The sequence below is a fragment of the Perna viridis genome, chromosome 15, assembly GCF_037379345.1.
Source record: "Perna viridis isolate PV_CMFRI_1.1 ecotype Kerala chromosome 15, ASM3737934v1, whole genome shotgun sequence".
Taxonomy (NCBI): Eukaryota; Metazoa; Mollusca; class Bivalvia; order Mytilida; family Mytilidae; genus Perna; species Perna viridis.
In genome coordinates, this window is record NC_142459.1 from 3403323 (window position 1) to 3431271 (window position 27949).

Here is a 27949-nt window from a genome sequence, read left to right on the forward strand (position 1 = left end):
TTGATTAGGTATATTTATTATACATGTTGAAAGTTAGTACATCATCGTACTTTAAATAACAAGGCTGTAAAAATTGTAACATGATAAGTATATTAAAACGGTATTTACATGCAAATATAGAATGAATTATGGAACTGATCAAAGGAATACCATAAAACATAATTGTTAACTGGGAATACAACTTTAGTGCATTGAATACTTCCCGTGCTGGTAAAAAATCGTCAAAATATTCGACCTGTCAAAAACCAAATAAAAGTGCTATTCCCTTAAGGGTGTGTGTTCCTTTTTGGTCAAATCAAGGAAAATCGATTAACTCACAAAGTCTGTCTGTGAACTCACCCTAAAGGGTGTGTTTGTATTAAAAAACAATGTAATTAATGGCATTACATTTTAGAATGTGTTTGTACCTGACATATTATCATTTAGAAACCAGTCATGTGTTATTCGTCCACTTACGGTTACGTCATTTGCTCAGGAGAAATGGCAATATAGTAAAACAAAACAGTGGTTAACAATGTGTACAAAAAGACTAGATTTAAGAAACAATGCTGTATACTCAATGCATCTTATGATAAGAAACGTGCTTGACGTGATAACAAATATGGCACTTAAAATTCCTGAGTAGTTGTTTTTAAGCATACATGTACGTATGTATTGATTAAACCATATAATGGCTATGACCTTCACCCTTTGACCCGATCATTCATTTCATGAACAAGTATAAAGAATGATACCCGTGAAGAGTTCGTAGGCAAGATCAATATGTGCAAGTACTTGTCCTGTAACAACATCACCATGATATTACACTGAACCGATGCAACATGGTGTGGTCTGATGACAATGTATTGGCCTAGATATCGGTCACACATAAAATCATACGCCACCGGTTTGAGTTACGTAGGTATCGAGTACACCTGTGGCTTGCATGGCAAAGGCTATGGCGATCCCACCTCCAAACATGGCTGGCACTGCCACGAATGACATCCATATCAACAGACCCATTCCAGAGATTCCATGACCACTAAAAGACAAAACCATACATTACACAACAATGTTTTGTGATTTGTGTGTCTTGTTACTGACATAGGAGGAAGGTCTTTTCTTTAGTACATTATAGTAACAGCAAAATGATTCAAAAAAGCTTCTGTCAACTCAATCCTTTACCAGTATATAGCCTGCATTCATAACATAAAAATGAAAATACCAGTAGAACAGAAGATTTTGAATTTTAAAAGATCAGAACTAATACTGACGTCATGAAAGCTGATGTAGCTGCATATCTACTGTCCCAAATCTAGACTATAGTACCCAATAATGATAAAAAAAAAAGATTAAAGGGTCTGAAAATGATCTAAGTTTACATTGAAGTCAATATAGCAATTTTATTTTTGCAATTTGTGTTCTTTTTCGGCTGTTGTATGTATTTTGTTTTTCTTTGTTAATTTTTACTGTTTTGTTGTTTCTGTTCGAGACATCGATATCACTGTATGTGTGTTTCTCCGTAGTTTATACTTAGACCTATCAATGTCTTACTAGCGTAGAGTAGGCTTGTAACATACCTCGTACAACCGGAAGCAAATCTAGCCCCAAAAACCATGACAAAACCACCCAAGAACGCCGTATGTGCCTGGACACCATGACTACTAGATAACGTAGATGATGATATCGCCGACACTAGACCTCCTATAACTGCCCCTGACACCATAAAAACCTGTCAATAAAAAGCATAAAATTACTGCCCCTGACATCAGACAACCTGGCAATCGGAAGTTTGTAGTCATAACTGTCCTTAGCAAAATAAACACATATCAGTAGAAAGTTAAAGCTGTAGATGAACTTCCATTGAAAATTAAACAATATACCACTGAAATCCGTTCACATAGTAGTAAATTGATAAAAAAAAAAGCGTTTTAAATACGAACGCAGTACCATATATTTCTCGTGTGAGATATCCGCTCGTCAATAGGGTATGTAAGTCTCGTCATGTGACCCGGTGATTTCACGAGAATGGGTCCTAGTCTACCATTCAAAACCGTAGATATTTGTCATATAAAGAGCGTTGAGTTCAGTGTTAAGAGTAAAAAAACTTCCTGGGTAAAAAATACCAATAGAAAGACAAATAACTATTTCTACATGATAAATGTAGTCAGGAAATTCATAAACTAGAAGATTTTGCATTGTTATACAGCGTTTCGAGTACCCGGAAGTAAACAATAAAATACAGATCGGTCTTCGGTTTTCAATACGTTCTACATCGGAAATTCCGGTAAAGAAAATGAAACTATAACGACACTTACATACCCTATTGACGGAATTCTCACACTCCTGGGAAAAATCTCAGATTTTCAATAGATACTCGTGATACATATTATAGACTGCTTCGTACCTGCCACCAGTTCCCCACTCCCAGTCTTTTACTGGCTAAGTATGGGAACAGTTTCTGTAGTTTTTCTGTTACCACCCATTGTGATACAATTGTGACGTATGCACTACTTCCGCCTAATGTGTCTGTTACAGCCAACACCAAGGGTATCTGTACTGCGCCGATTATAATGCCTGTGAAACGAATCAGACTTGATATTCTGCTAAAATCAATCTCAGAATCAAAATAAAAGACAGTCATCAGTATTGTATTAAAATAAAATTCTAACTATATCTAGACAAATTTGGGATAAATGGAACGGTCAATACATATAACTTAATTTTTACATCTAGATACAAATACATATTTCTTGGTAGAGATTCCTCATACTCTGTGAAAAATAATTCCAAATCATCTTCCAAATATACAGATGAAGATGTTTACAAAATGCTGGAATTTTTAATCGACAACATATTTGTCCAGTGTGGTGGACGCGTTTTCAACAAACGGTCGGCATTCCAATGGGAACAAATTGTGATCCTCTACTAGCAGGCTTACTCCTTCACTCTTATGAGGTTGACTTTATGGCTGATCTAATCCGAAAGAAAGAATATCGTTTAGCTAGACCCTTTAATCTCAGTTTCCGATATATAGATGACGTACTATCTTTAAACAATCCTAATTTCGGGGATTTGATACATCGCATCTACCCCAAAGACCTTGAGATAAAGGATACTACAGCCTCATATCTTGACCTACACTTAGAAGTCGATGGTAAAGGAAAGTTATTGACCAAACTTTACGATAAACGTGATGACTTTTCATTCAGAATTGTTAACTTTCCTTTTATTTGGGGCAACATCCCTTCAGCAATTGTGTATGGAGTGTTCATATCAAAACTCATACGTTATGCCAGAGCTTTCCAAAACTACTCAGACTTTTCGTATCGTGCTAGTCTTCTAACAAATAGGCTTCTGGAACAGTGTTATTTTGCTACAAGATTGGAGTCATCACAACAGAAGTTTTATGGTCGTCATCATGAACTCGTGGATCCATCTGCGCCATAAAAAATGATTTGTTCAACGTGTCATTGTTTTCCTTTCCTCGTTTGTCTACCCCAGATATGACTTTTTAATGAACAACTCGGCGGTTGTTTCTAGAAAAGCAGAGGACGCTTACCCTACCGGTGCACCTGGTCCATGCTCCCATGCCAGAACCTTGGTTCCCTTGATTCATCTTAGTTACAATATTTTTTTAAATAATATTTATACTAAAAGATATATGCAACTATCACATGATACAATCATGTTCATGCTGGCTCGTGGAAAAGACAGCTTAGTGGTTGCAAAGTTGCGAGGAATATACTTTTTCACAGCAAAGAGTATAAAGCGTTCAAACAGATTTAAAAAATACAATGTTACAAATACCACAACAAAAGAATTCATACCTGAGGCATACGGTGTCCATGATACAGCTGTTATTACGTTTGAGGAAGACGGATTCGTCCGCTGAAATAAAGAATTATGGTTGGGAAGTGGTTATAGCGAAATTAGAAACTAAACGCAACGAGGAAAGAAAGTAGCTATAAACAAAATATCAGTAGTTTTGAAGACGAGACAGACAATGTCACACTTATAAACCGGATAGGGTTAGATGTGATATCCTGAAGAGACGTTCAAATTGAAGTTATTCTGTTTATCGGCGACTTTGGATTTTGCCGATATATTTTGATATTATGACAGTGGCCTGAGATAGAAAGTAACAGTGGTTCAACGTATGCTGTAATATTTGTATAATTGGTATTTTTAAAAATTAAAAGCAGAATAACACAGAATGTCCTATTAAAACATTGAGAGTAAATAGAAATATTTTTCATAGTATTTTTCATTCCCAAGAGCCTTAATTGCTCACCTGGTTAAAGTTTGTCTTTCAAGGGTAATAAATTTAACAAGGAGATGTCCAACAATTTTGACTCAAGAAGACTTTGGTATGACTTATCATAAGGATCATTTCAGCAATCGAAAGTTTCTTTCTATCTATTATAGGTTTCAAGATATTGGCTGAAAACTGTAAAAAAGTCATCTTTCAAGGCAAGAACTCTTACAAGGAGTCGCCTGACAACTTTGATTCCTGAAGACCTTTGAAGGCCTTATAATAAGGATCATTTCAGCAATTGACAGAGTTTGGCTAAACGTAACGATTTTGGAGATATGTGCGAAAAACTACTGATCTCTATTTTTAGTTATGGGAGCCATGTTTTTCGATGGATCAAAAATCCCCACATCAGTTCTATGCAGGATATCACAAGGAACATTCATACCAAGTCTGGTTTCAATTGGCCAAGTAGTGTCAGAGGAGAAGATTTTTGAAAGAAATAACATTAAAAATAGCAAAAATCGTTGAAAAAGGGCAATAACTCCAACATGGCTTAACGGATTCAAACCAAAACTTGATCAGAGATAGATCTCATCATGCTGAACACTTTTATCCATGTCAGAATTTAGCTAAACCTAATGGTTTTGGAGATATATGTGAAAAACTACTGTCGCATCCCTATGTTCAATTTTTAGTAACGGCGGCCATGTTTTTCGACGAATCAAACATCTCCACATCAGTTCTATGGAGGATACTCCAAGGAACATTTATACTAAGTTTGGTTCTAATCAGTCAAGTAGTTTAACAGAAGAAGAGTTTTGTACAATTGTTAACGACGACGACGGACGCCAAGTAATGGCAATAGCTCACGTGGCCTGGTGAGCTAAAAAAGTGAATATATTTCTCTCAGATTCTTCTGTCTTCGAATATTCTTACTTTGAATGGTAAAATAAAGCTAGTTAATGACGTCACAGTTTAGTGGCACCGTAATCAGTAATACAATGACTTACGTTTAGTAAAGTTATATCTTTTGTCCACGGCCAATAGTATTCGTTCAGAAAAACAATTACAACAAGTACGATAACCATTGGTAAAGCTATCACAAAATATGGCACGTTCAGTGTCTCCGGTATACTGTAAAAAATAATTTCATCTTTTGGGTGAAAATTATCAGAAATGTGCAAACTTTTCTGTTTTTATAGCTACATTTATTAGGGATGTTTATGACATTTGACATAAACTGGTTTTTGGATCATTTATATTCTTAAACTGAGAATTTAGTGTAAAATGCATCAAGTATTTCGTACGACACAAGAACGATTACAAAACAAAAGAAATTTCCTTCTCACTATCATTGAAACAAAAGTGTGGTATAAAACACAACTGCGGACTCGTATATATAGGTTTTGTGTGCACGAAATTTTGATTCACAAATTAAACTCCCACTCAAGAGCGCAAGTCTGAAATCATGGATCATTCCCTGATGTAACTCGTTTTTAACATAAAAAATAAAAAAACGATATTCCAGCAGACAAGATCAAAGACAGATACAACAGATATCAAAGAGTCAATCAGATGTGTCCAATAAATAGTACACAGTTTGACCTAATTATATAATGTTTGTTGGGTATCAATTTCTCATATTGTAACATAATCAATTTCTAAAGAAATATTTAATTGTACAATGTTCATAGTGACTTGGCAAAATTCTTTATTGACGGTTGAAGGAACTTTTCTAACCTTTCTAACCACAAATTACTTGTAGAGACGTTTACATGTTTACTCGGAATGTATCGGCTTTAAACCAGTGTAAAGCAAACAATAGATCACAAAGATGTCATGTTATGACTTGTAAATATCGTTTGTCAATGTGCTGTCTGTACAAGCATCACACAATAGTAGCTGTTTACCTCAGTTTCTGGAGTGGCTTCTTTGGTCGTGTTATTCTCTGGATGAATGGGGCCAGAATTCCATATATCAGGGCTCCCAACAAACAACCAAGTAATGTCAAAACTGGAAGAGAAAGGCGGTCAGTTACAGACATGTTCTTATTAGTATTTATAAAAATCAAGGTACTCAAGTGCTGAATCAATTTATAACGATTGTTTAATTTTTACGCCCCAAATAATCGTCAAATTGCATTCTGATCACGAAGGACATTACAAAAAGAACACACCCATTTCATAATACATCGTAGCAGTGTGCCAGTTTGCGTAATATTCAAGTTCGATGTCGGTTTACATGGAACACCTAGATGAATGAACACAAAACTCTCCGACAAACTGCGTAATTGAACTACAAACTACTAGTTGGCCTTTCCCGGTTTCTAAATATTTTCAAGTCGAATTTCAATTTATCGACCACCAGGTCGAAACTGTCTATCAAATCATTCAAAGTTAAGCTGCCACAATCATTGAAATAAATCATGTCTTTAGATACATGCCCCTCTCAATAGCTACGTTCCTCAGTTGATAAGCTGTATAGCTCAAGTGCTACAAGTTATCGCATAGACATTTATGTGTCATTTTAAGATAGTTTCTTATCTTATGCATTTAGTTCCAGACACACGCACATTAACATAAACGCCAAAGTCTTATAATACAATTTCAAGTTATGTACGGTGCAGACAACACTAGCCATGGAGCACCTGTAGCACCTACAGCTCTATTATCTTCACACATGCCCAAAATACCCAAATAGAATTATTATTACAAAAAACAATATAATCAGACAACAGACTGACACCCGATAAATGCATTATCGAAATTTTTACTGATAATAGATTAGAGGTCAACTATTTTTAATTGGATTATTGTTAATACAAATATACAATCCTAATTAATCAGCATTAAGTGCTAAGTAAAAGTTGTTCATTGAGTTTGTTTATTGGCGTAAATAGGAAGTAAATTTGATATATACCTATGAAATGGACTTAACTATCTGCATTTGAAACTAAATGGGGTATGCCAATGGGACTAGATCGCTGCGGTAATGTACATGTAAGATAATTGCAGATGCTATCAGGCTTTACAAATCAAGGCTATGGCGACTGCTATATCAATGCTGATATTTGATCTAAATTGCTGATAAATAATATATTTGACATTTCATAGTTAGTTTTTTTTTGTTGTTTTTTTTTTTGTTTTTTTTTTGTTTTTGTTTGTTTTTGTTTTTTTTTTTGTCAAGAAAACCTGGCAATTCCTTTTGCAATATTGCCACTAATAGTAATAAATGTGTTTTTAAAGGAAACACAAGGAGACAAGGAATGTATGTCTTTTTATATGTCTTGTGTGCAATGTGTGTGTTGATTGAGTAGGTAATTAGGCAATCACATAAGAAACCAAGAAGGAACCGTTAAAAAAAACTTTGTTTGTCCTAACATTTTGTATTAATTTACTGCAGTATTTTGTATATTTCGACTTGAGGATAAAGACACCAACACAGTAACTTAGACTTTACACAAATACACACCATCAATAACAATCGCACATAATATATCACCGTAAAATGTTACCATACACATGTAATATCAACATACTTGCGTTGGGTACCCATGTTCCCACTTGTATAAGCACCATGCCAGGACACTAAAATAAAAAAAAATGTTTGTAATCTACACGGTCATCATGACAATAAAATTTGAAAAAAAAACAACGTTTGTAAATATTACACGATTATCCGTTCCCTAAAATAAAAAAAAAAGGTATATAATCTACACGACCACCCGGACAAGGAAGTAAAAAAATAAAATAAAATAAAATAAAATAAAAAGACAATTGGGACACTATATATTACATCTGCGAAGGCAATTTTCAAGAGTTTAACTGCAGGTCAACTGTCGGTATTTTACATGAGATAAACGGTGGGTAATTTATAGCTTTTAAGTGTAATTATTTGTAAGTTTTTCTAAAATCGTAAATACAAAGGCAATATCATGTTAAGAGTAAAACCACGTTGGTAAAACATAAGTATTTAAATATTATTTATCATTTATATGTATGATTTACTGCTGTTTGCCCATCTAGTGATTTATTGCATGGCGGGTTATCATTTTAAGCAGAAAAACAGCCTGGAGACAACGGGTTATAACATTTGAAGTGTTTGTAAGTAGGGAACTTTGAATTGACGAGGGTTGCAAGTCAATATTATAGCGCAGTATTTTATATTATTTGCTGCTTTAGAAGCATTGCTTGTCACTATGTCAGTTCTCATGTAACTGAATGCCCCATTATGTAAGGTTTCAGACGTTATATAAATTCCAATATATCCATTTTATTTCATAGGCATTCCAAAATAATGAGTATAATTGGCGTTTTAAAATAATATACTTGTTTGTGTTTTAAAAAATAGATGTCTGTGTTTGGTTAAATGCTAGTAACTTTCAGAAATTTTGCATTAAGGTCATATTAGTTGCCAGGATAATAAAGGCCCGACGCTTCGAAAGACTGTTTAGGTTTTGATAGACAGTCTTAATCGCCTGAGAGACTACTTTCGACAGAACATACCATGCTATTCAGAGGTTATCATAGTAGTTTACTTACTGCCCCACTGATGGTCATTCCGACCCCAAGGATGAACGCCCCAACAGCTGACGTAATAAAACTCTTCTCACAGAAACATTCTGTGTACGCTTTAATTGCTCTGTTGAACTTTTCCTTCGTGGGAGGTAACACAGACAATAATACAAGACCTAGCTGGCCTAGAATGAAAAATCGTTATGGTAAAAAGATGGTATAATTAACCCATGCAGGTCTGCAAAAGAAATGTCTGTGGTAACACCGAGATAAGTTAGAGACCGTAGCTTGGTATAATGTGTAAGTATCCCATGCTGGTCTTCACACGAAATGTCTATGGTAACGTAAAGTCTAGTACAAGACCTTGGTCTAGAGTTGGTATAAGGTATAACTAGCCCATGCTGGTATGTTTCACAATTCTATTTCACCACAAACAACAGAACTAGGCTTAATCTAACACATCAAAGAAAGTTGCTTACATTTTTCCTTGGTTGGTAGATGTACGTGCGGAGTTGCGATATAATAACTAGACATAAACTTGTCAGAACTCAATGTTAGATCATTGTACTGTCTATTCAATTGACTTTTCTGATCAGCCAATCAGATTTCATGATTTATTCTCTTTTTTGTAAAGCACATAGTTATACCTTGTCTACTATACATGACAAGTATGCTGTCGTACCAGCAGACAAAGCCCAAAACAACATTTTTTGTCCGCAAAACGTTTTACGGCCAATGTTTATTATCAGAGGTAGACGTAGAAAATAATAACAGTGATAAGACCTATCCTGCTACCACACTCTCCAAAGAAGAGATTGTGGAAAACCATAAATCTATGCTATCCTCTTTTGGTCTCTCTACAAAGGACGATAATTGTGATTTACCGTCTATGTACTGGATTCCTAAACTCCACAAGAATCCATACAAACAACGTTTCATAGCTGGATCTGCAAAATGTACCTGTACCACTAAACCTCTTTCAAAACTTTTAACTTCCATACTCACAACTGTCAAAGAGGGTCTGCAGTCCCACCAAAACACTTGTTACTCCCATATTGGTATTAATTCAATGTGGATCCTGAAAACTTCGAAAGATTTTTTGGAGACAATCAGTTTAAGACTATCATCTGAATATAATAGCATTAAAACCTATGATTTTTCAACACTGTATACTTCTATTCTCCATACTAAGTTTAAATCCCGACTTAAGAACATTATACATCGTTGTTTTTCCAAATAAAGATGGTACTCCTAGATACAAATATATAGTTCTTGGTAGAGATTCTTCATACTTTGTAAGAAACAATTCCAAATCATCTTCCAGATATACAGAGGACGATGTTTACAAAATGCTGGAATTTTTAATCGACAACATATTTGTTTATCAACAAACGGTCGCCATTCCAATGGGAACAAATTGTGCTCGTTTAATTGCTGACCTATTCCTTCACTCTTGTGAGGCTGGCTTTATAGCTGATCTGATCCGAAAAAAAGAATATCGTTTGACTAGATCTTTTAATCTAAGTTTCCGCTATATAGCTGACGTATTATCTTTAAACAATCCTAATTTCGGGGATTTGATAAATCGCATCTACCCCAAAAAGCTTGAGATAAAGGATACTACAGACACTGTGAAGTCAACATCATATCTTGACCTACACTTAGAACTTAGAAATCGATGGTAAAGGAAAACTATTGACCAAACTTTACGACAAGTGTGATGACTTTTCTTTCACAATTGTCAACTTTCCTTTCATCTGTGGCAACATCCCTTCAGCACCTGCGTATGGAGTGTTCATATCACAACTCATACCAGAGCTTGTCGAAACTACGCAGACTTTTGGCATCGCGCTAGAACTCTAACAAATAGGCTTCTGGAACAGGGTTATGTTGCTACAAGATTGAAGTCATCACTACAGAAGTTTTATGGTCGTCATCATGAACTCGTGGATCGTTATGGTGTATCCATCTGCACCATGAAAACTGATTTATTCTATGGGTCATGGTTTTCCTTTCCTCGTTTGTCTACCCCGGACTTGACTTTTTATAAGCAACTCGGTGGGTGTTTCAAAAGTCATCACGTTTGTCGTAAAGTTTGGTCAATAATTTTCCCTTACCATCGATTTCTAATTAAAGGTCAAGATAAAAACCAGAAACTTGCATGTCAGAACCCCACCGATCTGACTTTGTTTTAACACTCAAGGATGCCTTCTCTATTTGAAAAGACAATTATTTGATCCCCGCATCACTGGCTTTGCTCAGATTTTTTTCAATAGAATCTTAGAAAAATGAGGTTTTTGACAGAGTTATCTGCCCCTGAAATGTTCATTTTAGTGCATTTCAATGAAATTGTAATTCAACGGGCCAGCATGAAATGGAAAATCTTGAATGTCTTCAAATTAAACTATCAAAATGATGGTTTTTTCATACCATGTTTAATCCACTGCCTGATTTTTACAGATACTGACACTTAATGGGTGGATCCAGGATTTGAAGTAAGAGTGAGCGCAGTGTTGCTTAATTCTAATTATAGCTGTTTTTTCTAATAATAAAGATATGCTTACCTGCTGCCACTGCTGATAAGAACATCTTTAACATAATAAACATTTCAAAAACCATCTGACCCCGTATGGACTCTGGTTCAAAAACTGAAATATTGAGCAGTCGTATATATGTATCATGATTCTATGTGCATTTTTGCCGCAGTATAAATTGGAACAATTACGAACGCACGGGCGGACTGTTGCACCGACCGACAGACTAATAGGCAGTTCAGAAACATTAGTATGTAGTATAAAGATAAAGGTGTATTTTATGATGTAATGGTTGCAAGAAATACACATTTCCTTTATTATCTTTATACACAGTCTAATATCGGTAGCTTATTGTTTATGTCACACATGTTTTAAACACATAAAAAAATTAAATACCAACCAAACCCTATATTGAGTGTGGCAAGCATACTTTCAGAAGCTCCTGAAACTTTGCATGTGGCCTCATTACCAAAAATGAAATTTAGAGTTCATTGTCATTTCGTTGCTATGGGCCATTGTGTTGCAATGGTAGCGGATCATACATATTCACGTCAAAAGATCATGAACACAAGTTCAATGGAATATGGGACTTTATTATTTATTTTAACTTGATCGTCCGACTTCAACAAACGGGAACATTATTGACAGCAAAAAGGCAACAACTGTTTCAATTTATGCTGAAAAAAGACTTTATATCAAACATTTTGAGTTGTACTTTTTTTTGCTACGGCTATAGACCAGTGTATAAATCATGATGGAAATATCATTTAAATTTAATATGAATATTTTAATACCAAATATTGAATGCCAAATTTTGATAATCTAGAGGGTAAATTAAGAATTTTAATAACACAGGTTCAGATAACCGTAGCTGCGTTAAAACAAAGATTCCGAAAATTAGGTAACGGTGTCTCTGATTACGATGAAATATTCATGATGACCTTTAGCCTTTAAGTTAACACACGATGAAAATTTGTGAATTGTAACTACATATCTCATTGTGTGCATTTATAATTATCTCCTGTATTTAAAGTACATCTATGTTGCGAATCAAGATCGACTTCGATATCTTGTCAACGCTTTAAATGTTTGAATAGAAGCACGGAATATTTTATTTCATCTGCGACATATATCATTACTCGGACTTGGGTCCCATCTTTATAAATCGTATATGAACCAAAGAAGACTTAGGCAAAATAAAATAATGTTTGGTTTTTCTTTCGTCAACATGGCGAGATAAATGTATTATTATTATTATAAAAGTATTTCAAGGTAATTTTCATTTTGACATTGTATTTAATAAAAATCCTTTGAAAATAACAATTTGAGTAAGAAGAAATGCTGATTTCGGGTGTAAGAGTAATCAAGGGAACCAAGGTTATAGCGGTAATCAAAAGAATGTAATCCAGGGACAAAGACCAGACATGGAAAACAGACACACACAACAAAGAACATAGAGCGGGGCACTATCCATACCAGATGTGCGCGTGTAAAAAGGTATTAAGTGATGTGTTCCTTGTGAATGATCATTCCTAACCTAAAGTAGGCTGAGGCAGGGGCTCCAGGAGCGCGTACTCCTTTTTCAAACAATATTTATATATTTGTCCAGGAAAATTAAAAAACAACTTAGTGGTTTTTGAAGATTTCCTTGGATTGTTCCCACGTTTGATAAGGTTACATATGATATTAGACTGGAGCCTGAAAACATACAATGTATTATGCCTGGCCTAATGCAGTGGTCCACATAGTATGTGAGGCATTTTTCGGCGGATTATCGCCGTCAAAAACCGCTAATCTGATTACAATTATTGTTCACAAGCCACTTATGTTATTTGGTTAGGTCTTTTTTTTATCATAACTTATTATTTCATTGTATAAAAAGTCAGTTAACAGGTTTATATTATTAAATGGGATTAATATATTTGTGAAATTAATTATCCATCTGTTTGAGAAAAAAAAAACAGATTCAAAATTAAAATGAAGTTACCTGAATCATAAAATATATACTAAGAGTACGAGCAAGGCTTTTATGCCAACTATAGTTATGCCATGTTATGTCAAAGCAAAGTTGGGGATAATATATATGAAGAATAGCGCTTGTGTCTCCACCTCATTTTATTTATTTAGATCCTATAGAAAATCACGAGATATCACTGACCCAGTTAGGCCAGTCTGTCCCCACCCCTATATTAAAATTCCAGGATTTGACACTAGTAAAACATCAATTGACGTCAGTACGTCTGATAACAGATAAGTTGTACAGAGCCAATTCATGTCTAACACCTTTGGAATCTCTTCTCAATTCATCAAAATTGGAATGCAGATGTTTCTTTTTAAATCAAAATGGTGTGTATTATTAATAATACATAAATAAATAATTAGTTCATTATAGCAATATATACTGTTTATAAATTTTAAAACATAGTATCATCTTCTAAATAAAAAAGATACGCAGCCTAAAACTTACTAAATGAATAGATCAATTCAATTTAACTACTCTCTTTCTTTACCAACAGATAAAATCATGCAGACATATTTTTTTCTAAAAAGTTTTAAAACGTAAAACTATCCAATGATAATGAAGTATTGCAGTTAAGGGTTTTTCACGGATCCTTGTTTGTCCGATGATACCAATGTAGCATTCGAAATTGTCGATTTTCAGCAAAATCCCTATTTGCCGATGACCAATTTGTCGATTCAGAGATTGCCGAAATGTGAAAGTTAATATAACGAGTGTTGTGTTTTGCTGTTGTTTGTTTTCAGCATTTATTACCAAGGATTTAAGGATTGTGTTTTCTACTACCACCTCACCTGAATATAGCTTAAATATTGCTGCTCGGGCGTTAAACCCCAACAAACAAATCTATTACCACCACTACAACGTAAGAAACTGAAATTCCGTTCCTCCGTTAGGATAAGATCGGAAAACATCTTCTCAGTACAACCCCTGGATTGCTGGAGAATATCTTATACGAACTATGAGGGTGGATAATTATGTATTAGTTATCCTAAACAGAAAGGTATCAGTGATATAATTAAGCAATGGCCTTGTTATAAAAAAAGTGTATTATGTTCTTATTGAATTCATTAAAGGTTTACGTTCAAAGGCAAAAATGAAGAATCTTTTTTTTTTGAAAATTTTGTTAATATTGTCCAAAATATGGGCCAAGAATGCCGTATAAAGCCTAGAACCATTCTTTTATGTCCCTCATCAAAATCTCTGGATTCGTCAACGAATGGTAATATAAAATCTAACCCAATAATCCGTACCCCAAAATAACGGCACAACGACCCAAATAAAATCCTCAAGAACTAGATTCGAACTTCTAAATATAATGACTATATGCAATGAAGATACAATGTAAGAACTGCAATATTGGAAACATGTAGGAAATACATGTGTATGATGTGGTCCATTATATGTCATGTTTATTATCTAATTGCAGCGGTGGGATCCAGATTAGGAATTCCGGGATTGGACCCCACCCCGATCTTTTTGTATGAAAATGTTTTACATGAGCAAATAAAGGCCTGGAACACCCCCCTCCTTTCCAAAAATTCCGTAATGCGCGCATTAACTACATGCATGTAGTATTATACATACATAAACAATATGTATTCGAATATTTCTAAGAGTCTAAAGCAAGTAATTATACGAAGAATTAGTGCTTTCTTCCTGAATTTACTACAATTGCACTTAACTACACTCTTCAAAATTCTAAAGAATTTTTTTTCAACTCAGGCGGACGACAATCAATACAACAGTAGACTGACAAAATGTTTCTATAGAATTTATTGGACTACTATTTGTACTTCATATCAATACACAAAATGATTACGACATTTGTATTTATGCTAAGCTTTTTGTAAATAATAATATGTTTTGTGCGTGTTACATGAGCAATTACGATATCAATGTTTAAGGTTTGTTCTTATAACACATCGGGTAAAGTCGTAATGTCGAATTAATCTCAACACAGAGATAAAAACATGCAATGACCAAATGCAAAAGATTATTGCATGATCCATTGCTCACTGGTGAAGATTAATATCTAAATCTGACGAACTCTGTAGACAATTGAATGAATGAATGTTAGAATTACTGAAATGCATATAGTGTTTGCTTTTATAAAAAATAATATGAATAATTTGGAACCCACGAAAAAAAAACTTTTTCAAATCCATTGATTCCGTATGGATCTTAATAATTTTTTATTTCATTTCATTCTTTTTCTTATTTTGTAACGAGTGTTCTGCTCTGAACTTCACAAGAGAAAGATTACAGAATATTTATTATCATCGAATGTGTGTTTCTAGATAAGAACATCATGATATCTATGTCAGAGCACACTGACCGATATCTACTAAAAGATCGGATATGTTTATCATACTTTGTGTACTGATTTTAACAAGTAAAAAATATATACAAATTTACGTCGTCTTTACTGCCAAGAAAAAAATCCTGAATTTTGTAGGTAGATAGATAGTAACGAAACCAAAATTAATAATATAATCATAGAGGAGAAGGGGTCCCGATTACGACATTTCAATACGAGGGGGTTAGTGTTCCTTAACTAATTTTTCCCAAAAAAAAATGCGCACAAGTTTCCTTCAAAAGGGGTGGGTTCAAATTCCAGACCCTTAATCCGCCATTGCCCCCAAATCAATAAAAAATAATACAAACCTCTGGACTTCTCCATAGCTATTCCAAAAAATATCCCACAGACGGTGGACACTGCCAGCTGTAAAATGGCGGAGCCAACCGAACTCTCTTTATCCTGTTTGACTAAGGGAACATTTGTATCACTATCGTTAGAGGAAGGGAGCGACCATGTTGTCTTTTCTGCTTCTACCTCAGCAACGTGGATTACTGATACCGAAGTTGTCTTCTTCACAGTCATCACACGAGTTACTGGTGTGCTCGCTCAAGTTCCAATTTCTTAAATTTAATGAAGGAGTTACTTAGAACTTTCCAGTTACTGATGTGAAAACACGTGTTAATGGTGTACAGCTCCTGGTGCGACTTTAATTGTATACAACGAATCAAATTTCATAGCAATAATCAGTCAATTAGCAATAAATATTGTAACTACAAAATAATGCAGTTATCCGAAATCTTTTTCCAAACAGCTTCCAAAAATTCAACTGATGCGATCTATACGGTAAAACCCGTTTTAAATTGTATTTAAAAAACTGCAATCTGCTCCAAATTTTCATTGATTATTTCAAGTGAATATCAAAAATATGTGCATAAATCTTCACACACCAGGCATCTGTTATCTGTCTCTATACGTCTTGACAATATTCCAGATTTTTATTCCAAACGTCTATACGCTACATACAACTGATAAAAACTTCGTAAAATAAATAATTCAACGCACCAAACCATTGTATAAAAACATCCAACTGTCCTACCTCCACATTTTAAAAGCTTTATCTTTAATAATCAATAAATTTGTTTATTTCGTGTTTTAAATAGATAAACAGCGGTATAAACATATGCAGATTACAATTGTTATACTCTCGTGTTAAAATGCAATTTAAATAACTTAACCCTTGTCGATGGGCTGTCTTAATGGTTCGTTATGAATGAATCAACATTTTCATTGGTGTTACGTTTTTTCTGCTATGTCATGTCAATTTTAAAATTTAAATACTTATATATAATCTAATTACGGATTAACGAAAGTAAAGTTCAAATATTGACGCATGCGCATTAAACCACTACTATTCACGTACGCATTATGATAAAGCCGGGTAAATGAGGAATGTCAACTTTTTGTCGTTAATATTTAAGACTCTTGTAAAGGATTATATAAATGTAATGGTTTTGTGATTATAAATATTCATTTATGGTAGACAATTGAGGCGTTCATAAAATAGTGTGACAGAGCTAGGTACCTACATGTCGACTGGTGTGACATGTGGTGGACAGAGCTAGGTACCTACATGTCGACTGTTTATCTGTTTCTTTGTTTTTTTTATGTTTGCTTTGTTTTGTTTTGTGTGTGTACTTATTTGTTTCGCTTTTTCATTGTGCTGTTTCGTTTTTATATCCATTATGTGCTCTATAAATATAAAACAATTTATGATATATAAGAGGCGTAACGGAAATCATTAAGACATCATTAGAAATTGATCCTCAGAGCATTTTTATACAACCATTTTTCTACGGTGTTATTATGCCTTATACCGATCGTATCCCCATAAGCGAACATAGGTTTGACAGATGGTACGATGTTATCACCCTTTATACGGTCTTAGAATTTCCATTTTCGCTTCCAACTCACTAAACTTGAACACAAAAAGCGGAAGGTGTGCGGCGCATCATGTGTTCTATAGTTATGCTGTTTATTAGTTTGATATAACACAGCAACAGGAATCGGTAAATAAGTACATAGAAGCGACGAAAATCATTCTGATAGCGATCGACAAGAAACATCAATTGCAATAAAAGTCGCTCGACATCACTTAAAAAAAACTCCTCGGAAATAAACTAGAAGCATATGTTGTGAAATCAGGGAGGATAAAAAACTTGGAAACACATCTTCGTCAGAAAATTTCAAGTGTGGACACTGACTGGTATTGCCCGAAGAGCAAATTCGTTTGGTCTTGAATGTGTTAGCATTGGCTAGAAAAAGAAATATTGGGGTATTTTACATTGATGCCCAGGCACTCCAATACTTCTTTTATTTTTGAGCAAATGACAACCTGGACCCATTTTTTTTTTAAATTATTGAATCGGAACCTCCCTGTTATAAACTTCTGAATGTCGCCCAGAGTTAGGTTAAATTACAAGAAGGAAAGTAAGTACCTCATACACGTACATGTAGTTGTGCTATATACGTAATATCAAGTTATTGATAAACATAACATTGCATCGATTTCTTTCTCCTCTGAAGTTCACCTTGGTACAAAATAATAATCTTAATTAGACTTTGGCATCAATACACACCCTAGGTTATATAAACAAACATTGAATAAATTCATTTTAATAAATGAACATGTCTTTTATATGTGTCGCTCTCAATTCTGTTCTTTTTAAAGTAATACTGGAATTTAAAAATTGATATTGAATTACAATTATGAAGTTACCAAAAAACAATTTCTCTTCCATAAATAAATCACCAATGGTAAACGTGACAATTCATTCAGCTGACAAGCAGTGCAAATACAAAGTGTAAACGAAGTCAAAAAACGAATTGACATTGAACTTACATTTGTCACTTTGAAGTATTTCCAAATTCATATTTATATAAAATATTATTGCTTTGTAATATTAATGGGAGACAGACTTTAAATACATTGTGCAACATGAACACTGTAAAAGAAATGTATTACGAAAAAGTCTAAACAATCAATTATGTTCCAATCTAAAAGTCACAATTTTTCTTCCACGAAGCAGTCTAAAAGATTTATTTTACACATACAGTCCACAAGTATTGTATAACACGAAACAGCTTGAAAGAATTTCATGTTACAGTCCACGAAAGAGCCTGAAAGATTGTTTTTACGCGTTTTGTAGTCCACAAGAACTATAATGCAAGAAGCAGTCTTGAAGATTATTTCTCACGTTACAGTCCACAAGTAGTACAAAGTACCGTAATTCACAAATTACTTTACATGTTACAGTCCACTGTTACTGTAGTACACGTTACAGTCCACAAGTACTGTATTATACGAAACAGTCTTACTAAAAGATTAACGTTACACTTTACAGTCCACACGTACTATTACTCACGATATTCTGTACACTTCACAACGAATTTATACGCACTATATTACACAAAACAGCCAGAATCGAAGATTTACTTTACACGATGCAGTCCAAAAGAAGTGTATTACACGAAACAGTCAGAAAGATTTACTAAAAAAAGTCACCGTAATATACGGAACTGTCTAAAATTATGTTTTTACACTAACATGTAAATTTCTGTATTAAACGAAGTAGGCCTGGTTGTCTTCAAAGCAGATAAAAAAGATAATAAAAATACGACAAAAGTAAATAAATAGATGAAAAAAATCTCAAAGAATAATCCTTCACGTAGCATTTTATCACTTGTAAACATTTAACTTTTAGGCCCTGAGAAAGGACGAGATTCAGAATTGAGAGGAAAATATGTACCTAGCTTGATATGCATTGAAGGATGTTGATTCATAATTGTTGGCTATTAACAATTAAAAAGTGTTTATTGTATGTTTGTTATTTTCACTCGATTAAAAATAAAAATTCAAATACATAAATAGAAGTCTGAACTATATTGTATTAATGCCTTCAATATCCATATATGGATTCACCGTGAATGGCTACGTTTATAACTAAAAATAGGTTCTCAAGATTATTCATTGCGAAACAAAACAAAAACCAAATGAAACGAAACAAAACAGATAAAAAAAGAAATGAAAACGAAATTTAAAAATCGAAATTTTTAATCATCAGTATTGTGTGGATATGTAGCTCTAGTAATGGAGAAAGTGCTGATTCCGTCGTAAATAAGTAATCTTTTTGGAAATACAGAAAGAACAAATTACCATCAGTGGATTATAAAGTTTTTAAAATACCTATAAATATCTCATAACTTCCGAGGTTCAACGCCATCGGCGCTTTGATTGAAAATTATTGGTCACATGCAGCCGTTATCATTGATGAGGTTCATTGCCTTGCCTGCATCATCTTGCCTGTTTACCCTCCAAGAAAACCAAACCAATACAAAGAGACAAACAAACGAAAACAAAAGGATTGTCAATTGTCTTAAGTCTAACTATAATATTTTTTCATTCTTTGACCATTGTTCAATGAAATAATAAGAAAAGGTTTTTTATGGAGCAGTCCTAAAAATCGGATGCAATACTTGTAGTTATTGTCTTCTTCAACAACAAAAACAAAGAAATAATAACAAACAAACAAAACAAAACAAATTAAAAAATGAAATGAAAAGTAAAAAGAAAAAGAAAAAAAAACAACAAAGGGATCAATTATTTAGAATTAATCTCTTATAGAAGACATCTTTATTTGGTTTGCTAGTAATTACATGTATTATCATGGAACAGAGAGTTTGTGGAGTGTATCTCTGGCTAACTTTAATCGGTAACAGGGTCAATAGTATTCCTGTAAAAACCATGAAAAAACGCCGAGTCATGAGGACGTGACCGGGGTTTACATCGAAGGTTAATGATTCTGCGTTTCAATAGGGAGAATACTTTTACACTTTCTGTTGGGAGGAAAAAATAATCAGCTGTGCAATTATAATGGTTTCTAATTTCCATATTTCTAATAAAACACCTCTCGTTCAAACTGCAAATAAAAATCCTGAAAATGAAATATTGACGAAGCGTTTTACAAAATAAAGCGAAGTCAAGAATTGATTTAGAATGGAGTAGATTTTGCTACATCATGCTCATCACCTGCAATCAATCATTTCTTTGTCATTCATTTCCTGACAGAGAGGTATATTTTGATCAGAGATAATTTGTATATGGCAAAGACGTTCTTATAGAGTGACTTACAAAGAAAGGTGCACAATATGACGTACATTAGGTGGGTCATGTTCACAGCGAAAGTACAAACATACATGTTGTATATATTATCTGATTTAATGGTGGTTGGGTTTTGTTAAAGTTTGTTAAAAGAGTAAAAAACTACTGGAAGATGGGTTGGTCCAACCACAGTAAGAAAATAGCTTGGCAGACATCTTCTTGCATTGCAGGTGTAGCCTGGAACTGAAGTTGAGTGCAGAACTGTACCATGGAACTGTACCAATAGTTTTTCTTTTTAGAAGACTATGAAAATAAGGGGTTAAACATTTACGAATCATTCGGCAGCATTGTGGGTAAGCAGCCCGGACTGTCGGTGGGTTTATTTCATGGATCACGAAATGCCCACCCTTCTGAGGCATCCGTTTTTATTTTTTTATTTTTTTTTTTTTGCGGGATTCGTTCTGCTCGTATAGCTCAATGTGTTAAATATGTGTTTCGGAACGTGTTTTTCTCTTTTATATCCCCTTCTTATTATTTGATTTCTATATTTCCGCTTTTCGTGTAAATAGGTATTGTTTACAGTCTCTTAAGATTGAGGTGTTAAATATTTGTCTATCAGTTGGCCCGGCCTACTTTTATTTTCAAATGCATAATAAGAAAGTTTCCTGTATAGTGACGAACGTCGGACAGATAGATATACAGACCTAAAAACTGTAAATCGGAACTGAAATGGGATATTTAAATATTTGAAAAAATACACAAAGTGCATGAATCACTGTATAAATATAATTATGTAAAACACAAACGGTGTCTCCTTGTACAATAAGAATGTATATATTTATCAAAACCATGCACTGTATGACAAGGATCAACTACCCTACATATTAATCCACATGACAGGTGCCTTTCTGATAGATATATAAAACTTGTCTAATAACTACGCGTTTTATTATAACAATCCTTTCATGTAATGAAATTCTTTTCCACAAATTATCATGTCTACCTGTTTTTACATATCGGTATGGGCTGAATAATTCGGTTAATGAATTAATTATTTTGTAATTAGGCATGTTTAAGTGTCTTGTTGAACACAAACCTGGATTACACGAATATATAAGTTCCAGGAACGGCAAAAAGGCCCAATACCAGGTATGTATAAGATTGAGGTGCGCTCAATACGCCCTGTGTCATGTATGTATAAGTTTTAAATGCGTCCAACAGGTCCTCAGTCAAATAAGTATATTTAAAACACACTTTTTTGGGTATAGGGTTGTCCGCCTTGTGTAGCGTTTGATCTTTGCCTTTTGATTTCTTTTAGTATAATTTCCTAGCGTTGTTTTGTTTTCAGCATTTCTATTTTTAGGGTAGTTGAGTTCCTAGTGTCCGTGCTTTACTGCAAGGTAGTAAACCCCTTGTGAAATTTTGAGTGACATTGCAGTTCATGTGTATGTTTCAGGTGATGTGTGGTCTATATCAGGTTAAACTTAAGGTAAACTACTGAGGCTTTACTGGAAACATCAGCAAATTAACATAGAGTAATTCAGGAAGCGGTTATAGCACCTTGAAACAATCACCTTATCAGTTTGAAATGTAATTCTAAACAGTAGTGAAGAAAAACTATATTTTAAAACTTGGTGAAATACATGAGAAAAAGAAAAAAAGAAAGAAACTGCCATTGTAACCAGAAATAAAATCTTCGCAGCGTGATAGCACCGCAGTGGTCGAACCCTGATCAGTCGGGACAAGTGTGGACACAATATTAGTTTTAGACACACTTAAGCATAGGGACTTACGATTCATTATGGACACAATAACCGGTTAAGACATTGCGCAAAAGCAGTTAAATTGATTTTTGCGGTTGAAACCCCTTAGACCCCTTATAACTAAAAATCGTAAGAGAAATCAGAAATCTGATTGAAAAAATGCAGGCATTGATTTTCTAAGGAATCCAATAAAAACAAAATTTTGAAATCGGACCAAAAATAAATATTTTTTTTTTTTTTTTGGGGGGGGGGGGAGGGGTGATGACCCTTTGCCCACATTAACTCGAGAACGGTCCAAAGCACATCAAATCTGCTGATACATATGTTTACAATTAAAATCGGAAGAACAACAAACATTAATCTACATGGGTTTTAATAAAACACAAAATTGTACCCTTATTGGCCACAAAGGAACTTTTTTTCAGTGGTTAGAAGAAGCATATCAAAATTTTATAACAATAGGTCAACCACAACTAAAGTTATCGCATGAAAACCAAGTGTCTACGAACAACGATGGCACCGACGACGACAGCGCCACACCAATATACACCATTTTTTTGCGGTAGTATAAAAATTAGATATCTCCACAAAGCTTCACATATAACAAGTCTGTCTGTGTTTTCTTATATTGATTGAATTCAGCAGGTAGTTCCCCTGACCCTGTAACCCTCCTTTTTTATCCGGATATTGGGTCATGCTGGGTTATCATGGGTATATAGTACAATTGGGTCGATTCCAGTTCTAAATGACGTCCCCTATAGATTTCGTTTTTGATTGTGTAAATACTGACGGGTGAATGCCAAGGGTAACATCTGCTTGATGTACATGAACGTCCTTTTTAAAATATGGGGAGTCTGGATGTGTTATTGGTTTAATGATATAATGACCTACTTCTAATTTTGTATCGTGTCACTATATTTGTTTGAATGATATAAAAATAGACCAAACTACATGTACATGTAAATATGCATCGATTGGGACACTGGTACATGTAATGTCAACTACTCGAAATATTTAACGCAAAAAATTGTATATAAAACGACGATTGAAAATTGGAAGCACGAGTAACAAACAAACAAAACATTCAATTTAATCATCGTTAAATCAAACTTAGACCAACACATATTAACACCGTTAATAGAATTTTCCAGGTTGCAGGTGCGGAGCCAGAAATTTTGGAAAGAGTGCTTCATAGAAAAGGAAATTCCAGGCTTGAAGTCCCTTATTTTTACCATATTTACAAAACTCTCCCACAAAAGCTGGGTTCAAACTTCCGGACGTCATGGATTCGCCAGTTGGTTTGAATCACTTAAGGTTGAGCTTAAGTCAATATCTAGGACATTCATGGATTCGCCGGTTTGTTTAAATCATTTAAGGTTCAGCTAAAGTCAATATCTAGGACATTCATTGATTCGCAATTTTGTTTGAATCGTATGATGTTCAGCTTTGAAGTCAATATCTAGGACATTTATTGATTTGCTATTTTGTTTAAATCATTTTATGTTCAGCTTCGCCACTTGGTTTGAATCATTAAAAGTTCAGCTAAAGTCAATATCTAGGACATTCATGGATTCGCCACTTTGAATCATTTAAGTTTCAGCTCAAGTCAATATCTAGGACATTCATGGATTCGCAATTTTGTTTGAATCGTATGAGGTTCAGCTTTGAAGTCAATATCTAGGATATTTATTGATTCGCTACTTTGTTTAAATCATTTTATGTTCAGCTTCGCCACTTTGTTTGAATCATTAAAAGTTTAGCTAAAGTCAATATCTAGGACATTCATGGATCCGCTACTTTGTTTAAATCATTTAAGGTTCAGCTTCGCCACTTTGTTTGAATCATTTCCAGTTCAGCTAAAGTTAGTAGCTAGGACATTTATGGATTCGCCATATTGAATGATTTAAGGTTGAGCTAAAGTCAATATCTAGGACATTCATGGATCCGCCGGTTTGTTTAAATCATTTAAGGTTCAGCTTAAGTCAATATCTAGGACATTCATGGATTCACCACTTTGCAGTCAATATTTAGGACATTCATTGTTTCGCCTCTGTGAATCATTAAAGGTTTGAGCTAATTAAGTCAATATCAAGGACATTCACAGATTCGCACTGTTTGAATCATTTAAGGTTCAGCTAAAGTCAATGTTTAGGACATTCAGTAATGAAATGTTTTCATTCAGTTTTAATAATACATTACATTTAGCGCTGAATCATTGCTAAGTGTGTCTTTAACTGTATCTTACACGCAAGCACAAATCAAACTTACAAAAAAATGTTTTTTTAAACTGCTATATAACTTTAACAAATAATGTGTAAACACCATATTTTAGACTAAATCTTCAGCTGTTCAAAACAAGATTTGAAGTCTACGATCCATAGTCCTGTTCCTAAATGTATTATGCAGTGCAATCTATTCATTTTCTTGAAAAAAAAGCCATTTCTTTAAATTTGGATGAATTGGTTATTTCATGAAAAATGTCCGAGCTAAATACCAATAAAAGTAAAATTTCAAAATTATCAAATCTTACAATATATCACAAATTATTGCTAGCTTGCACTACTTATTTATGCTACAACATATTTGCATTTCCGAACAAAAATCTGTTCTGTAGTCTGTAATTTTCTTTAGTTTTGTGTTTACACTTCTGTTGATGGCAAAATATGGGTGTAGTAACATGTTTTGTGAAGGAATGAAACATGCATAAATGTAGAATACTGTATATAGAAGCATTCGGCAAAGATTCCACGAACATAATGAATGCATTCTTAATTTCTTGACTTGAATTGAATTGACAATAAATATCCAAGATTTTGACTTTAGCAGAAGCTTAATATGACTAGAATCATACTTAGTTATTGAACTGTACATTCTGGAAAAAAGTAATATAGTGAGGTTGATATATGATTTATCTTTTTGGAGGATAGATCACGAGACTGTTCCATGATCAGTGATCAGATCTAGTATATATAAATATTTTCACTTCTTCAGAGTTTCATTCGTATGTGAACCGTACGAACTCTGAAAAGGTGCAAATATAGTATTTACAAAGGGTGTGTTCTTAATTCCTGTGTCGATTGTCTTGAATATAGACTTGAGACAAAGTCAATGTCAAAGTCAATCATACTATTGATATATATTTAAACAGGATTGACAATGTATTTCTCGGTGGATCTATCAGTTCTCACGTTTAGTTCTTTTCAGTCTATTATCACGTATGAGTTTAATTTTCAACGTCATTGCGTTCTGCCTCTGCATGCATCTATTCCGTAGACGACAGAAATTAAGACGTAGTTAACATTCTCAGGTCAGATTATATGCAATAATTAAAGCTCACTTTTGTGTCTTCAACTAAGTCGAAAGTGAATACATGTGAACAATTTAAATTGAACCTTTTTTGTATTTGTATTAATATGCACACTTATTTATTATTAACGAACGCGTTTAAGACTAATACAGGAGGCGATAAAAGCACACAAATTTCTGGGTCCAAAATCGACACATTGAATTTGAAGCAGTGCCCATTTTTTAAAATCAAATATCTTATTTTTAAGTAATGTTAGAGGTGTTTTAGTCCTCAAAATATCTCTGCATTTTGTGAACGGTTTACGAAACAAAGCATATGCGTATATGCGAGATTCCTTTGACACATTTCTACCCCCCCCCCCCCCAAATAAAAAAAAAAAAAAAAGAAAAGAAAAAAATCTTAGTTGTACATGTACGTGTATCTGGAAAAGGGCTTTGGGCTCGAACATTTTCAGTCTAGAATCTCGACGACAAATGTCTTATTAACAATTAGTAATGTTAGTAATCATGGAAAGAAGATCAAATCTACATATAATAGCTACACCCCTACCCTAGAATCGATGCTAAGTTGCATATTTGGTCGCTCCCTCAGCGGGATTCGAACCCCTTCTCATCTCTGACAATACCGCTTGCACTAAGTCCAACGCTGTCGACCACTCGACCAACTAAGCTATATAAAATAAAGCTTTCGTTAACTGAGTGATACTTCCTCGTAAGTAAATCTAGAACACAAGCACATGATGTAACTGAATAGGACAACCTATGATGTAACTGAATAGGACAACCTATGATGGTATCGGGTAAGATAGTAGAGAACGTGCAACATTATACAAATACCGTCACACCAAGTATATACACGTCATACATATAAGAAGCAAAGTGGGATGTGGATATCGACGGCTAATCCCAACTTTCTCCAACAAAGGTGACCTATAGGCTACTATAGTATTGTGAACGTGAAGAATCCGATTAACTTTTATTAAACACTGCCATTGTAAAAAGTTAATTGCACTTATTTTAATAGGATTAAAACATTTTATATTAAAGGGAGTTCAGAGCTCCGTCTAATACCTTAAAGTATAAAACATGTTTATTATTGGAAATTTGTTTTCTTTCGATAATACACCAACTTAATTCACAAATATATTTAACAAACATGTAGTACGCGACATTTACATCCTTCATTGTAGTATTTTTGTTTTCGGAAATGTTGTTGAGTCATTTGTCGTAATCATCTAACACTTTTTACATGTTATTATTTATTGATAGCATAAAATTATGACTTACAAACCATTATAAAACCGACATTAAACGGAAATACAATGATCAGCTTCCCTCAGAAAAATCAAGATTATCGGAAATTCGGAAGCACCCTCGCTTTATGAGGAATCCAATAATTTAGAAAAAAAGTAATATTGGGATAGGGCCAAAAATAAAAAAATCGACTCTCAAGGGTTTGGCACCTAATAACTCGAAAACCGTAAATATATCTAACTCTTATTGAAAGCCAGAGGCAGGGATTTGTATGACGAACCCCATTTTTTTTAAAACAAGACCAAAAATTTAAAAAAAATGATTTTTTTTTGGCGTTGCCCAACTTTGACCCCCTATAACTTAAAAACGGTCAAAAACACATAAAATCTGCTTCATACATATGTTTACCAGAATTAAATTAAAAAAAAAAGAATAATTACTATCTAAAAAAAAAAAAAAAAAAAAAACATTCGACATGGGTTTTAATAAAACACCCATTTTGACCAATTTTGGTCCTTTTCTAAAAGGTAGGGGCCACCAAGTAGAAATTGAATATTTTACTTTAGTGATTAGAAAAATCATATAAAAATTTCAGAACAATTAGTCAACCACAACTTAAGTTATTGCACAGATGCGTTGTTCCCCCAGACGACGCCGACTTCGGTCGTATCAAAATGGTTAAATCATACAAACCCAACAGTTGATATCGAACCGCCTACAATGTATCCCCATCTTTATAAAGCCACACACAAAATTTGAAATCAATCCATACTTTGGGAACAGATAATTGCATCCAAATTAAGACGGATGGACGAACAAGGTGATTCCAATTTAATATACATTTGTTTGTAGTAAATCAGTTAA

General features: G+C 33.9%; 1 protein-coding gene across 2 annotated transcripts; it reads right to left on the reverse strand.

The window, feature by feature from the left end:
- On the reverse strand, positions 1–26492 carry LOC148596547 (uncharacterized). 2 transcript variants are annotated; one of them, XM_088562737.1, is made up of 11 exons: positions 26382–26492; positions 15970–16224; positions 11316–11399; positions 8779–8936; positions 7776–7824; positions 6148–6250; positions 5248–5371; positions 3810–3870; positions 2387–2556; positions 1560–1711; positions 1–1021 (listed from the first exon to the last, which is right to left on the reverse strand). In XM_088562737.1, exons 2-11 carry the CDS (start codon positions 16184–16186, stop codon positions 874–876), a joined length of 1266 nt encoding a protein of 421 aa, XP_088418863.1. In that variant the 5' UTR covers positions 16187–16224; positions 26382–26492; the 3' UTR covers positions 1–873. The 2 variants fall into 2 exon arrangements, with proteins under 2 accessions (XP_088418863.1, XP_088418862.1); XM_088562736.1 differs by lacking the exon at positions 26382–26492 and having other exon boundaries at positions 15970–16805.
- Positions 26493–27949: the final 1457 nt, after the last annotated feature.